Here is a 13,960-nt window from a genome sequence, read left to right as displayed (position 1 = left end):
TGTGCAAATGTGTGCAAGATTTCTTAAGTTTTTTTCCTTGTTAAATGTTTAAAAAACAAAAGAAATTTAAATTAGTGAAAACAATAAAAGACTATTTAGGCAACTAAGGTGTTTTTTAGTTTCATACAGCTGATTTTGGAAAAGGCGTTTTTAGACCGGGAAATAGCCCAGAGATAACAAATGTCTGTGCAACAAATTCTTAAAATATAGCTTAAAAAGCATTGTTCATCCATACAACTCGATCGAAAGCATACATTCTCCAAACTTTTGTTTTGCTAGTTTTTATAGATAAATTGTTGTATAAATTAGCATTTTGGTATTAAATAGATGCCTAATCAATCAAATAAGATTTCAAGACTTGATACATTCCAACAATTTAAACATTTCCCAGCAGACATTTGTGGGAGAATTATAGCTTACTAATAAAAGCTCAATACAAAAATAGCTGTTGAATAAATTTAGTAAGACACAGCATAACTCCAATTTAACCCTACGTCAAGGGACTGGAAAAAGTTATCGTTAAATCAAGGGTATTGTTAAATTGAGAAGCATATACATTTAGTGCAGTTAAATCCGTACCAGTGAGTGAATCATTTAATTGTGGAAATCGTTAAATCAAAGTTATAGTGTATATACAAGCTAGTAAATTGAAGATGAAGAACTGTTAAAATATTGCACCTAAAGCAACATTTATTTTTCACAAAAAAAGTTGTTTTTGGCGAGCTTACAAGTGTTTTATAAAACTGTTTTCACTTAAAAAAAACCATAAATTTGTTTTTCTCTTCTTATTTTGAACATTTATTTACAGCTGGAAAAATGTTTACTTACAACTTCATCTCCAGAAAAGTCAATGTATCCTGGCAAAATGAGAAAATCACTGAAAAAAATAAAAATTACATCAAAATTTATTATAGACACAGCAATTTACAAGCACAAACACTTAAATTACTAATACTTTACAAATAGAGTCGAGTTCTGCTAATCCAAGCAGGGTTGGCAGGTTTCTGCCGAGGCGGTAAAAACCACTGGTAGAAACCGGTTAAAACCGGCTTGGCAAAAACCCCTTTCTGCCACATTTATGGCAGAAACTGGCAGAAACTCAAAAAATGACATAAATGCAACACCTGACATACAATAGAAAATGTATAAGGAAAATAATTAAATATTAACCCAAATACAATTTATTTACAACACTATCACCATTCAAAATCAAATTTTACATTGTTTTCCCACTGCAGCAGCCTGTAACAAAATAAAAGTTTTGACGCTGTTTCTAAACCTAACCAATTTCCCAATTTGTTGTGCACAGAGGAGAAATTTGAGAAGGTTCTTTCAATCCCAGCAGAACTAGCTGGCATTATCATCAAAGAACAAGCAAGATTCACATAACTTTCTTCTATAGCACATTTTTTCAAACTGGACCACCATGTGGTATTTGGAGTAGTTGTTACAACGTGATTGGAAAAATAGGTTTTGGGAAAAGGGGCCGATTTGTTTTGTAAAGCAATGGTATAAGGTACATAATCAGTGGCGTAGCTAGGGAGGGGCGGAGGGGGGCGGTCCGCCCCGGGCGGCAATTTCATACTTTTGATGCGAAAAATATTAACTCTTTTTTCTAACAAGAAAATCATGCTTTTAATCTTTTTTTAAAGTCAAAAAAAGGTCTTTGCATTCTAAGGTTGTGGTACGACTATGATAATAATATTACTCAAATACAAAACATGTGTTGTTCTTGTGGACATCTCGGCATTATATTGTTTGGTCTTTCTCCTCTTTCGCCTGAAGCTACATCAGACTGAGGGCGGTGTCACATTTTTTGGGAAGAGAAACCGAACATTCCTATCCCTTGACGTCACCAAACAGCCCAAAAGTGCAGTTTTAGACATTGAGTCTCGAAACATTTCCAAGGGATAACGCCCACTCCATCCCTTTACATCTCGTCTTTTAGCATAATATTGAGTTTTTAAAATTTTTGAGAGCGGTCAAGCCCTGACCCTTCCTATAACGTGATTAATGATAGTCTAATACGTGTATTAAGGACATCAACTTTGAACTTTAAAATCCCCATCCAATGTCTCCAAAAAAAAAAAAAAGCTTAAAATTGTGTTTTTGAAACTTAAATTTCAGAAATTTCTAAAGTAGAGACCTCAAAAGTGCACTAAATCATCTAACACCATCACAGTTGGCTCCAAATTCCGCTTTTAGAAATTTCTGAGGGAAGATCGCAAAGCCTTTTTTTCTCAGTAATAAACAGTTAAAATGAGCAACAGTTTCGAAAACGATTTCGGGTGGGACATCCCACTCCGAACTCTCTCACTCATGACGTTGTCCGTCAAACAACGGCTAAAGTTACGTTTTTAGGACGTCATACTCAAAAAGTTTCATAGGGAGGCGCGAAAACCACTTGACTTCGACATTTTTGGAAATAGTTGGAATTTTGTGCCAAAGAAAGCATAAAAATGATTTTAATTTAGAAAAAAAAATCTGGAGGGAGCTCGAAGCCTCTTTTCTATAAGAGTTACCGAAAATTGCTTAAAATTCCGAATTTCGACTTAACTTTTAGAATTTTTCGGTGGGACTCTGAATTCTTTTTTTTTTTACTTCTGCAAGAAAAATAAGTAGGAAAATTTTTATTTTCTTCTTTATTAAAACACTTTTGAATCTTTAATGTATTAACTATTTCCCATCAAAAGGGTGGCAAATTGAGGAACCGCCCCAGGCGACAGAAAGCGTAGCTACGCCACTGTACATAATCAGGGTTAATATTTGTGAGTAAAGTGCGGGCACTTTCTTCTTGATTACATGATAAATTTACTCCCAAATACTTTGGATGGAGCATATAGGCGAGTAAATGATTATCAGTAACTGCTTGATTAAGCTCGTTGAGCAGGGGCGTAGCTAAGGGGGGGGGGACAAACCCCCCCCCCCCGAAAAGTTAGTCTCAAAAAAAAAAAAAGAGAAAAAGAGAGAAGAGAAAGAAAAAAAAAGAAAAGGAAAAAATTCCAAGCGATTATACATATATATATATATATACATACATATACATATATATATAATATATATAAATAAAAGAAGTAACCCCCCCCCCCCGAGAGTCGGGTCTAGCTACGCCACTGTCTTTGAGAATAGCTTTATTCAGTTATATTAAGTGTAAAATGAGAAGTTCTTGAATTTTCGAGTTTACTGAAATAAAACAAATTTGGATTTATTTTGATATATATATATATATATTACACTTTATATTAAATTGAAACAAAATAATTATAAACAACAAACTGAAAAATTTGTTACGTACAACATTACAAGGCTAAAATTTCTAACACATAGCAATTTCAACGATAATAAATTTTACTTTGCTTTGAAAATGTCAGTTTTGTTATCTAACATATTTTTACACTAATTATTAAATAACTATTATATTAAGTTTTTGCAATAACGAAATGGAGTTATATTTTTTTTACTTAATTGCCTGTCATTAAGTAATTACTAGAGCTATTCAAAAAGTTTTCTAGTTTTTGCCAGTTTCTACCAGTTTCTGTGGGTTTTTACCAGTTATAACCAGTTTCTGCCACTGACAGGGCAAAAACCAGTTTCTGCCGGCAAAAAGCCAACCCTGAATCCAAGTAAGCTTATACATTTTGTACTTTTCCTTTCATGAGTTAAATAAATTGGAAAGGAATTAAGTGTTGGAAAAGTGACACTAGGTGACTGCAGAAGAAACAATAATTAAAAAGTGTAGTGCCAGAGATTTAACACAAGAGAATTTCTCAAAAAATGCAGATTATTTGCTATACTTTGCTTTTAAAATAAAATGTTGGCGAGGATTTGCTGAATGACGACTATACTTCAGATCTATAATACTTAATGAGCTTTAGATCTACATTACTTGTTGAAATCTGATTTTCAAATCTGCACACCAGATCTACACTCTACTAGTTGACAGGGGCGGACTGGCCCTAAACTTTTAATGTGGAAAAAAAATTCATGCCGGCCCCATCCAAAAACGTTTGGCTGTAGTTTTCCAAACCTAAAAAGTTTCTAGTGTGTTTTTTCAACAAAAAAAAAAAAAAGGTTCCTCCAGCAGCCCTCACCTTTCTCAATCCCGCTGAAATACCTAGATTTTTTTTTTTTTTTTTCAGAAATCCTTATTTAACTTTTCATTTCAAGCGAACTAGTGGGCAGATTGATTTAAACTAAGCATACAGCAAACGCCCATAATATACAGATGATATTTCAAGGATCTAACTTTCTCAAAAATATTTGCAAGCTTAAATTGCTCTACGCAATAAAAAAAACCACTGTGAAAACTGTGTGGCTTCTTTGAAAATCCGCATTTAAGAGTATTTCGTTTATGTAAAAGTGAATAAAAATCTTTTTTAAAACAAAACGTAATACATTTGAGGCAGTAAGAAGCAAAGGTGTGTAAGCAGACATTTTCAAGTTTTGAGTAAAATTCGTATAAAGATTACATCCTAGGTAGGCTTTCATTGAATTTTTTCTAAATCATGCTGTACAGCGGCACCTACCAGGGCTGCTGGTACTATCTCTTGCCCCAAGACAGAGGAGGGGTCCACCTACCATTTGTACTGGTTACCTCCAAATTTTCAAATTTTCCTCTTGCATCCCTTGCTTCTCACTACCTCATATGGCCATGAGCGGTACTATTTACCCTTCAGAAAAAACTCTTTTTTTTTTAAAAAGTCTTTTCTTAAAATTGTATTGTACGTATTCAAACTAATGAAAATTTTCATGTAAACCAAACGTAATATATCCGTTCAGAATGAATACATCACAGATCATGAGACAGTGAGAACTGATCGGAAATATCGGATAAGCCCGAATTAATCTACAAAAAAAAAAAAAAAAAAAAAAAAAAAAAAAAAAAAAAAAAAAAAAAAAAAAAAAAACGAATGTCGCCCGAAAAAGTCGCCATTTGTCTCAGTGAGAAAACTGATTTTCAAAGGTATCTCTCAAAATGTTATCTAGTGAGTGAAATTTGGGGGTACGGCAGTGCCCCCGCCAAGTCGAGCGCGAAGCAAACACTGCCGTACCATCCTTTACTGGAACCATTTCGCCCAGGCCCCTATTTGAGGACCTTCTGATGAGACTAGAACGCAGAAATTTTCGTCATCCAGTAAGCTATAATCACATACTTAAAATCCGAAATTTCAAGTCTGTAGGTCATTTAGTTCCGAAGTTAAGCGAAAGCAAAGTTTCGCATTTATGACCCTCACTCACGATCATCAAAATAGAACTAGTACTTCCCATAAACTCAGAGAGGTGAAATTTGGTACAGAGTTAGGGTTTGATGACCACATAAAGGGAAAACTATAAAAACTAGGCTAATTGAAGATCTGGAGTGACCCTGATTAGAAAACACAAGAGCCCAACCAAACTATAAGAGATCGGCATACAATCTTTACAAAAAATATTCAACTTGGCGGGCCGCTTCATTTGATGTCAAAAATCGAAAGCTGAAGTATCTAATGAAGAACCCTTAGGTGTATTAGAGATATGGTAATGCCCCCTTCTACTATTGGTATATAAAAAAATCGACTGTCATTGCAAAAGTCCAGCGTTGTGGGACACCATCTTCTAACTTAATCTAGCCTAACTTTAGTCTACTCGAACATTACACAAATTAAATGTTTCTACAAAAAGAAGTGAAATCCCACCAAAAACATTCTGTAAAAAACTAGCCAAATCTCGATGGAGCTGCTTGTTTATCTCTAAAAAGTAGTGAAATCTAGACAAAGTCATGACAAGTCTAAGGTTCCTTACTGCGATTTCTTTATTATTATAGTTAATGTTGTGTGACTTGGCCGTTAAAGGGTACACAAGGGTACAAAACCAGGTGCTCCATGACACCATTGCACCAGTCTGTCGCCAGAACCGCTACCCATTGACGAGGGAAAATTGCCACTTGGAAAACGTGTAAACAAAATTGACTTGTACCCACTAACGTATAAAGAATGTTTAACGGCCAAGTCACACAACATTAACTATAATAATAAAGAAATCGCAGTAAGGAACCTTAGACTTGTCATGACTTTGTCTAGATTTCACTACTTTTTAGAGATAAACAAGCAGCTCCATCGAGACTTGGCTAGTTTTTTACAGAATGTTTTTGGTGGGATTTATTTGTCAGGTTCTAAGAACTAAAGTGAAAATCATGGGATATACACTTGGGGTGGGGGGATTGCGGTCTCCTCCCAAGGCCCTTGGTTTTAACGTAGATTTATATTGCCAATAATTTTAATACGGTAATTTATATGCATGTAAAGATGGTTATGACCAAACTCCCCTCCCCTCTCCACAGAAAGCAAGTTCTGGCAGCGCTTGTGCTTTATGGTATATGTGTGGCCTATGCTACATATTAACTTGCCTTTAATAATAATATTCCACTGACACAACGTTTTCAAGTAAGAACAATTTATTTATCAGCTTCCAAGATTTAAAGTGAAAACGAAGAAATGTATTGGGAAAAGCAATAAGATGTGCGTATTCTTTTTCGTAAGTAAATATGTTCAACTAGAGTTTAACCTACGAAGATGTTCAACAAAGTGAAACTTAACCGCTTAAACCAAAAATATAACTATTTATACTTCTATTGTACGAGTTTACATGCTTGCTGAAAATAAATAATAATCGAGTAACGAAAGAAAGCACAACACAGAAATGGTCCGATTTAAACCTTTTTAATGACATAAATTAAACGAAATTAATGAAAACGAAATAATATTTGAAAAAAGTTACTCAAGAGTAATAAACTAAAAATGACAAAATTAATATTACTCTTCAAGAATCAGTGAAAATGTTTTCATACAAGGCCCTAATTTCGTCGAACTGAAAAATCTAATAATAACTTTGTAAATTTCAAATTAGTGCTAAATCTTATCATTTTATCCGGAAAATTTTTATCCGAAATTTGAAAGTATACTATTTAACGAATTTAAACATTGCATTTATCAATTTGACACTGAATAATAACATTAAAATTGAAAAGTATATGATGATAAGATTTTTAAAAATGTACTTTTCGTACTAGTTGCAATATGGTAGTGCTACTAATAAATTAAAAACTAAGTTTCTGGGAATACTGCATTTCAGATTCGGAAATTTTAGATTTGCTTTTAAGATTGTAACATTAAAAATATAAGTAAAAATAGATACATTATTTATGATTAAAATGGGCAAAAACACTTAAAGCAATCACACTTATCAATCTAGCTAAGAAAGAAAAAATCTATAAACAAACATTACAAATCAGTTAACAGGAAAAAAAACTTCAAAAATAAAGATTATTTGATGAAATATTATTAAATACTTAAAATATGGTTAAAGAACCTATTTTTTTTTCTTCTATAACTAAGTGTATCCCTTTAAAAGATAGGGAAACAAAATTTTACAGTATTTAAGACATAATAATTACTTAAATTTTTCAACATTCCTTTTTAATTTTATCAAAACATTTCTTTCAAAGCATGTAACTTATATTTTTGTCCTTAAAAGTAATAGATTAGGAATATCCGTTAAAGACTACTTGGTACTAAAGATAAAAATAAAAGAAATCGGGAGAAAAAAAACACATTTCTACAACATTAATCTTTCTTACAAAAAAAAGTCTACTTTGTTGAGCAACAGCATCAATGGTATCCTCTGAATCTATTTGATTTAAAATGTCCTTCTCTACAGACATCAACATGAGAGCTTCTAAATTTTCTTGAGAAAGGGTTAAACAAAAAATCATGAGTGTAAAAAAGAAATGAATTAAGTTCAGGAAGGCCATGCACATCCTCATATCTTGGACAACCATACGAATTGTACTCAGGGCAGGTTCTGGATACCGGAACAAACCCTTCTCTCTTCTTTTTTTTTTTTTCTTCAAGTTTAAACTGCACAAGTTTTTAATTCTTCCAAATCCTAAATTTCATACCGAAAAAAGGGGGGGGGGAGAGAAAAATGTTCTGCTGTCTTTGAGAAGTACATTAATAATCTTAGTTTATTATCTCCCTTCAAAAATTAATTACTCTTGAAAAAAAAAAACATAAAAAATGTGTGTAACAATAATTGGATAAAATTCGTACAGTATTTAGGCTTTAAATTAAGTACAGTAAAACCTGTAGAGTTGACCACCCTTGTAAGTTGACCACCTGTCTATGTTGACCTCTTTTGTCAGGAACGGAATTAGTCCTATCTTATATAATGAAGGAAAACTTCTGTAACTTGACCACCTGTCTATCTTGACCACTAATGTACGCCAAATTTGGTTTGGAGCATTGTAAAAAAAAAAAACCTTTGTAAGTTTATCACTTGGTTTTTTTTTTTTTTTTTAACTTTCTTCAGTAAATTATTTTATTTTATTATTTATTAATTTATTATTATTGTATTATTATTTGATAGCTTTCCAAGAATGTTTTTAATGCTTTGATGACGGACTAGCAATTTACTAACTAAACAGCAGCATAAAGCTTATGCTACTCTTTATTCTCCAAACTTGTTTTTCATTTGTTGTTCTATTTGAGATAGTTTTTTGTACTTTGTTCAGTAAAAATAGGTGTCAGTAGAAAAGTACAAAGTGTTTTCTTTCAGTTGCAATAGGTTGTGGCAATTCTGGAATTGCGCTAAGACCCGTATCTGTACATTTTGGGCCCTCTGCAACTAAATGGGTAGGGCATCTCCCTAGTGGCACAGTGTCTATTTGTAAAGTTAATAAGTCTCAATGCTAGTTTTTTTCCTTCAATTTCTAGGGCCGTCAGCCCCCTTGAGGAAGTGAGCACCCCCCCCCCCCCGCACTGCGGGTACGCAGATATGGGCTTGCTAAAGAGCCCTTCTGGCTTATTTCGAGTGCAAGGGATTAAGATATAGGACATTTTAATTTTGCCTTTATGAACTGAGAGAGTCGATCTTGTTGCTCTTTGGGCTGTAAGTGTTACATAAAGAGGCTTCAAAAAGAAAGTTTTGAACTTGAAATTAATAAAAAGTATGAAATATTAAAATGAATTCAAAAAGGAGAAAGCCAGAGAAAATTAGCTGGCACATATGAATTTCTAAAACTACGGCGTCTAATATAGTTTAAAACAAGGAAAAAATAATAAAACTATTTGAACAGTATTTTTAATTATGGTTTCACTTTCAATAATGTTAAACAATGAAAGTTAGTTGAACAGAAAGAGTAATAAGAGTGAATTCCTCGAAAAATGAATACACGGTGCGAGAAATGACAAAAAATATTTCAAAAAATCATTACTGCCCTTTATAAGTTGACCACCAAAGTACTTCACCTCGAGTGGTCAACTTACACAGGTTTCACTGTATGCAAAAAATACCTAATATCGATTTTACGTTCCTGTAAAATTTGATCTTTTCAAGGAAAAAAGTAAGGGGGCGACGGATAAAAAAATATTGGAAATCACTGCCTTAAATATTTATACTGTTTGTACTTTTATACATTTTATCTTTGCTAAACGAAAATAGATGAATTGGACGGTGTTATACAAAAATGAGTTATCCAAAAAAAATTTCCAAAAAAATAATGAGTTATTCACATAGGTTGGCAGATAAACTGATACACTACAAAGACGATTTCTATTAATATGCCATCTATGAAGTTCAGTTTAGAACTCAATTTACTCAAAAGTACTGCTTGGTGGGTTGACCCATTTTTGTGTAACACCGTCAATTTGTTATAATTATAACTGACAGTTCAAGTTCTTATTATTTAAAGTGCTGATGACAAAAAAATTAAAAACACATGATGATTAAAAATATTAAACTTACCTAAAAAAATTTGTCACCCTTGAATTTAAAACACATGCAATCCCATTGAGCAGTCAACACGGTGTATAACAAATGACTCGTTTTTTTCCTCGGAGACAAAATTGTGGAGTTCTCAAAATTATCTAATTGGTTGAGAAAGTCCTGGATCTATCTATTGCAAAGTGCTGGGAAACAGAAGAAAAAAAAAAAACGAAGGATGAAAAGGTAAAAAAAAAAGCTTTTTAGCAGACGTTTTGCTCCTATTCATTCCATTCTTAGGATGGCGCCTTTCTCTTATTTTATTTGAAAAAGGTTCAATGTAATCTTTTCCCAGACAGTCTCAGACCGTCTCAGATGGCCACAAAAAAAGATCCCCACCCCCAATAAAACTCCTTACCAGAATTCCAGGAAACATCAATCCCGAACCGATACGAGAGACACCCATGGACCCTGAAGGCTTCGCTTCGGATGAAGACCACCCAACAAAGACATTGTTTCGTTTTCCCTACGTAACAAGATACGGTAATAGTTATAGGCAAGAACAGACTAACGTCCTGAGAGTGACCATTGAAAAAGGAGCAGCCGTTCTCCTCTCCCTCCTCCCCCCCCCCCAAAAAAAAAGAGCAGTTCTGGCTGCAGCCCTCGACACAAGAACGGCCGGCCTAGCTAAAAACTTTTTTTTTTAAATAAAATTGAGGAAAACGGCACGTACACATTGAATGCACAGAAAACGGCCCGAGTTAAGGACGGCCCATGTGGAATTTTCCACATCTCACACGTGGCCAGTCCGCCCCTGCTAGTTGATACCAGGTTTTTAAATCTGCACTACTTACAGCTACTGATTCTACACACAAAAGGAGTGATCAGACCATTTTTTTTTTTTTTTTTTGAAAAAATCCCCCTACTTTCGATAGGTTTTTGGTGTAATCTAGCGTGAACTGTTTCAGTTAATCTGTTTGCACGATTTGTTCGTGTGTGTCTGTAATCCACTGGCCAGAGTTTAAATGTATGCAGGTAGTGACTTTTTAAGTTAACATCAAATCAATTTTGATCATCCATCTACTATTCATACAGAGAAAACTTCTTTCAAAGTAGGGTTTGAAGAGCAAATCGAAAAATAATGCCAACTATAATCATTCTAAAGAGACTGACTGCATATAAAGCGATTAATTAAAATAAACTTTTATTTAATGGGCCAATTAAAAACACTCTGAAACAGTAGGAATTTAGTGATATAAACAAACATATTGATTAGATGTATGACATATAATCAGACATAATTTAAATTTAACAGCACAGAAAGATCTATAAAGTTAATAGAAAAGATAAAACATTGACATTTTTCTGCAAAGCGTCAGAAAAAATACATTACGCTACAAGAAATCTCGACTTTTAAGAGAAGAGATTACCAAAATATTCTATAAAGCAACAAAAATAACTTTGAATTTTGCAAAGGTTAAGGACAAACTGGAACAACGATCTCAAATTTAAAGACAAAATCAGGCAGCTTTCACAATTATGACAAATTTCAAAACATCAACCTTGATAAAATCAGGACATCTGGGAATTATAGTCAAGCAAGGGCACCCATATGCAAAATTTCAAGGGAGGAGGGCTCAAAAATTTTCTCCATGGTTTAGCAGCATATTTTTCCCATAGAAACCAATTAGCGATATTAAAATTTGATATTTTTAATAATTTATTCATTAATGGGTGGAAAAGAAATTTTTATACATATTTGCAATGAAAAAAGCACTAAAAGCAAGGAAGTTTTCTTTTCAAAGGGGGAGGACTTGAGCCCCCCCCCCCTTGCCCCCTTATATGGACGCCCTTGAAGTCAAGTATTACCATCACTGAGCAAACTTATTTTTAAAGTTTCCACATTAAAAAAAATAACCTTATTGACTAAAACAGGGTTGTCCACTTGGGGGGGGGGGGGGGAGGATCATGGCACAGACTGTGTCATTAAAATTTTTTAGGGGGGGGGGGGTGGTGTGAATGGCTTTTTTACTTTTTTTAGAGGAAGGGGAGTCTTTGCAATATTTAGTGGATGCGCCCTTGCTCTTGGGGGGGGGGAGGGGCACCCCTGACTAAAGACATTATCACTTGAAAAACAAACAATCGAAGCAATGCCATATTGATAGCGACTATTTAAGTCAAACATAAAATGTAGTAAATAAAGAACTAAACAATGCTTTTAACGACTTCTAGATTTACTAAAGTACATTTCACTCAAGCAAAACATGTATTAAGTAAGGAAAATCTCTCTCCCCCCCCCCCCCCCCCAAGGAAGTATAAACATTGACTGATCACTATCACAGGACAACTATAGTTGGGGCAAATCGAACCTGCCAGCATCGTAATGTTGGGACTAGGATCAGCTTAGTTTCAGAGATCGCCAATATATATCCGATATTTATTTTGAAAATACCATGATATTTTGATAGTTATTTTATAAACTACGATTTTTTTAATATAAAAGTTATATTAAATATAGAAATTTTGTTCATTTTTTATTAAGAGTAACCAAAAAGTTATGTAGTATATTTTTATGATGTATTAATGCATTGCATTAATATAACAAAGTAATATAAAATTCCTTTTTATTTTATATTCATAAAACTATTAACAATGTATAATAATTTTAAGTCACACTAAAAGTGCCTAATTAAGTATTTTAAATGTTGGTTAGAAAAAAAGAAAATGTCCAATGACTGTGCACCGACTAAAATGCATAATTTTTATTTCTGAATCATATAACACTAAAAGTAGCTCACAGAAGAAAAATGAGTATAACAGCCAATGCTAAATTAACTCCAAAAAATTGATAAAAATGCAAATGGAATATTAGATATAAATAACGAAAGCCTTAATTTTATGCCTGCATATTGTAGTAATAATATAACAAATAAACAGTGATTTCAGGCTGCATTTACTTTCTTGTATACTTTAGTTTGAGCCGATTGAAAATATCGGATATTTTCGAACCCTGGCTACAAGGTTCGGCTTGTCCGCAGGCATTGAGTGATGTTACTAAACCGTCGCTTTAATTGGCATTTCCTTCACATGAGCAGCGCAGCTATTTTAAGATAATGGCGGGCCATAGGCTAAATGATTTCGTAAGCCCTCTGTATTCAAACTTTACCAACACAAAAATTCATGATTAATCAGCCAGTGATGACTTCATGGATGCATTTGTGCTTAACCAATGGCTCAAAATATTTGTTGGGGCTCAGCCACATGCAGTTTAACTAAGTAGAAGAAAAAATGGAATAGACAAAGGAGAAAATCTTTTTCTTTTGCAACACGGCATAAAACGATTTCTTCAATTCAATACTACGTTTCACTGGTCCGGATTGAACTGCATTCAATGTCTATGATCCTTGATTTTACCTTGACAATTGTTAAATCGGGGTTATACTGTATATTGGAATTTAAACAATTTCAATCATTTGGAGGCCTACAGACTATCGGGTGGGGGGGGGGGGGGCACTAAGCGATGGGGGCCGAGTTTGCAATCAGGCGATGTATATGAGCAATTGACAGAGGGGCAACTAAATCATGCAAAGGGCACCCACGTAATTGGGGCCCCGAAGGAGATCATAATACATATACCTGTTTCTCACTCTTATTTTAAAAGTTATAGACCAAGTGGCCCCCAAAATGACAATGTGACGGGCCCTTAAACCTGCTAATCCACCACTGAATTGAAATGCATTTATTTAATTGTACGTATGTCAGAGAAAAAAATAATAAAATGCGATATCATACTTATATGTCAAACCATCGCCGCTGCCAAAGAGTTGATTGGCAGTCATTCCGTCTTCTGTTGCTAAGTCCACAGCCATTATAACAAGCGCCCTGTATTTTTTTTTGTAACAGTCAGAAAGTATCCCACAGGTGTTTTTTTAAGTTTTGAGGAGTCTGTAGGTTACACGTGTGCTATATATCTTTATCGCCGACTGTGAGGCGATAACAAAATTCGTGATACGGGACATAGCAACCAATCATAACTCCAGGTTTTTACGGATAAGACAACCACTTGCGTTCGGCAAGAGCGTTGCCATCCCTTGACGACTATTACTTGCACGAAAAGTAGTGATTTCTTTCTTCGCTTTTTTCATGTACCGCTGTCAGATAAGCAGCTTATTTGACATTTTTTCGTGTCAAAACACCATTAATCAATAAAGACTCTCCGAGT

At 34.0% G+C, this 13,960-nt stretch overlaps 1 protein-coding gene across 1 annotated transcript in view; it reads right to left on the bottom strand.

The window, feature by feature from the left end:
- Positions 1-13,691, bottom strand: part of LOC129227038 (inosine-5'-monophosphate dehydrogenase 1-like) — a 46,155-nt gene extending 32,464 nt beyond the window's left edge. The window contains exons 1-2 of the mRNA XM_054861678.1: positions 13,531-13,691; positions 829-877 (exon numbers count right to left, since the gene is read on the bottom strand). Of these exons, the coding sequence (XP_054717653.1) occupies positions 829-877; positions 13,531-13,607 (126 nt within the window). The 5' untranslated portion in view covers positions 13,608-13,691. The remainder of the gene's footprint in view (positions 1-828; positions 878-13,530) is intronic.
- Positions 13,692-13,960: the final 269 nt, after the last annotated feature.

Source organism: Uloborus diversus, chromosome 1 (genome assembly GCF_026930045.1).
Source record: "Uloborus diversus isolate 005 chromosome 1, Udiv.v.3.1, whole genome shotgun sequence".
Lineage (NCBI taxonomy): Eukaryota > Metazoa > Arthropoda > Arachnida > Araneae > Uloboridae > Uloborus > Uloborus diversus.
The sequence above is the reverse complement of the archived record's forward strand: the minus strand, read 5'-3'. Positions and strand labels throughout refer to the sequence as shown.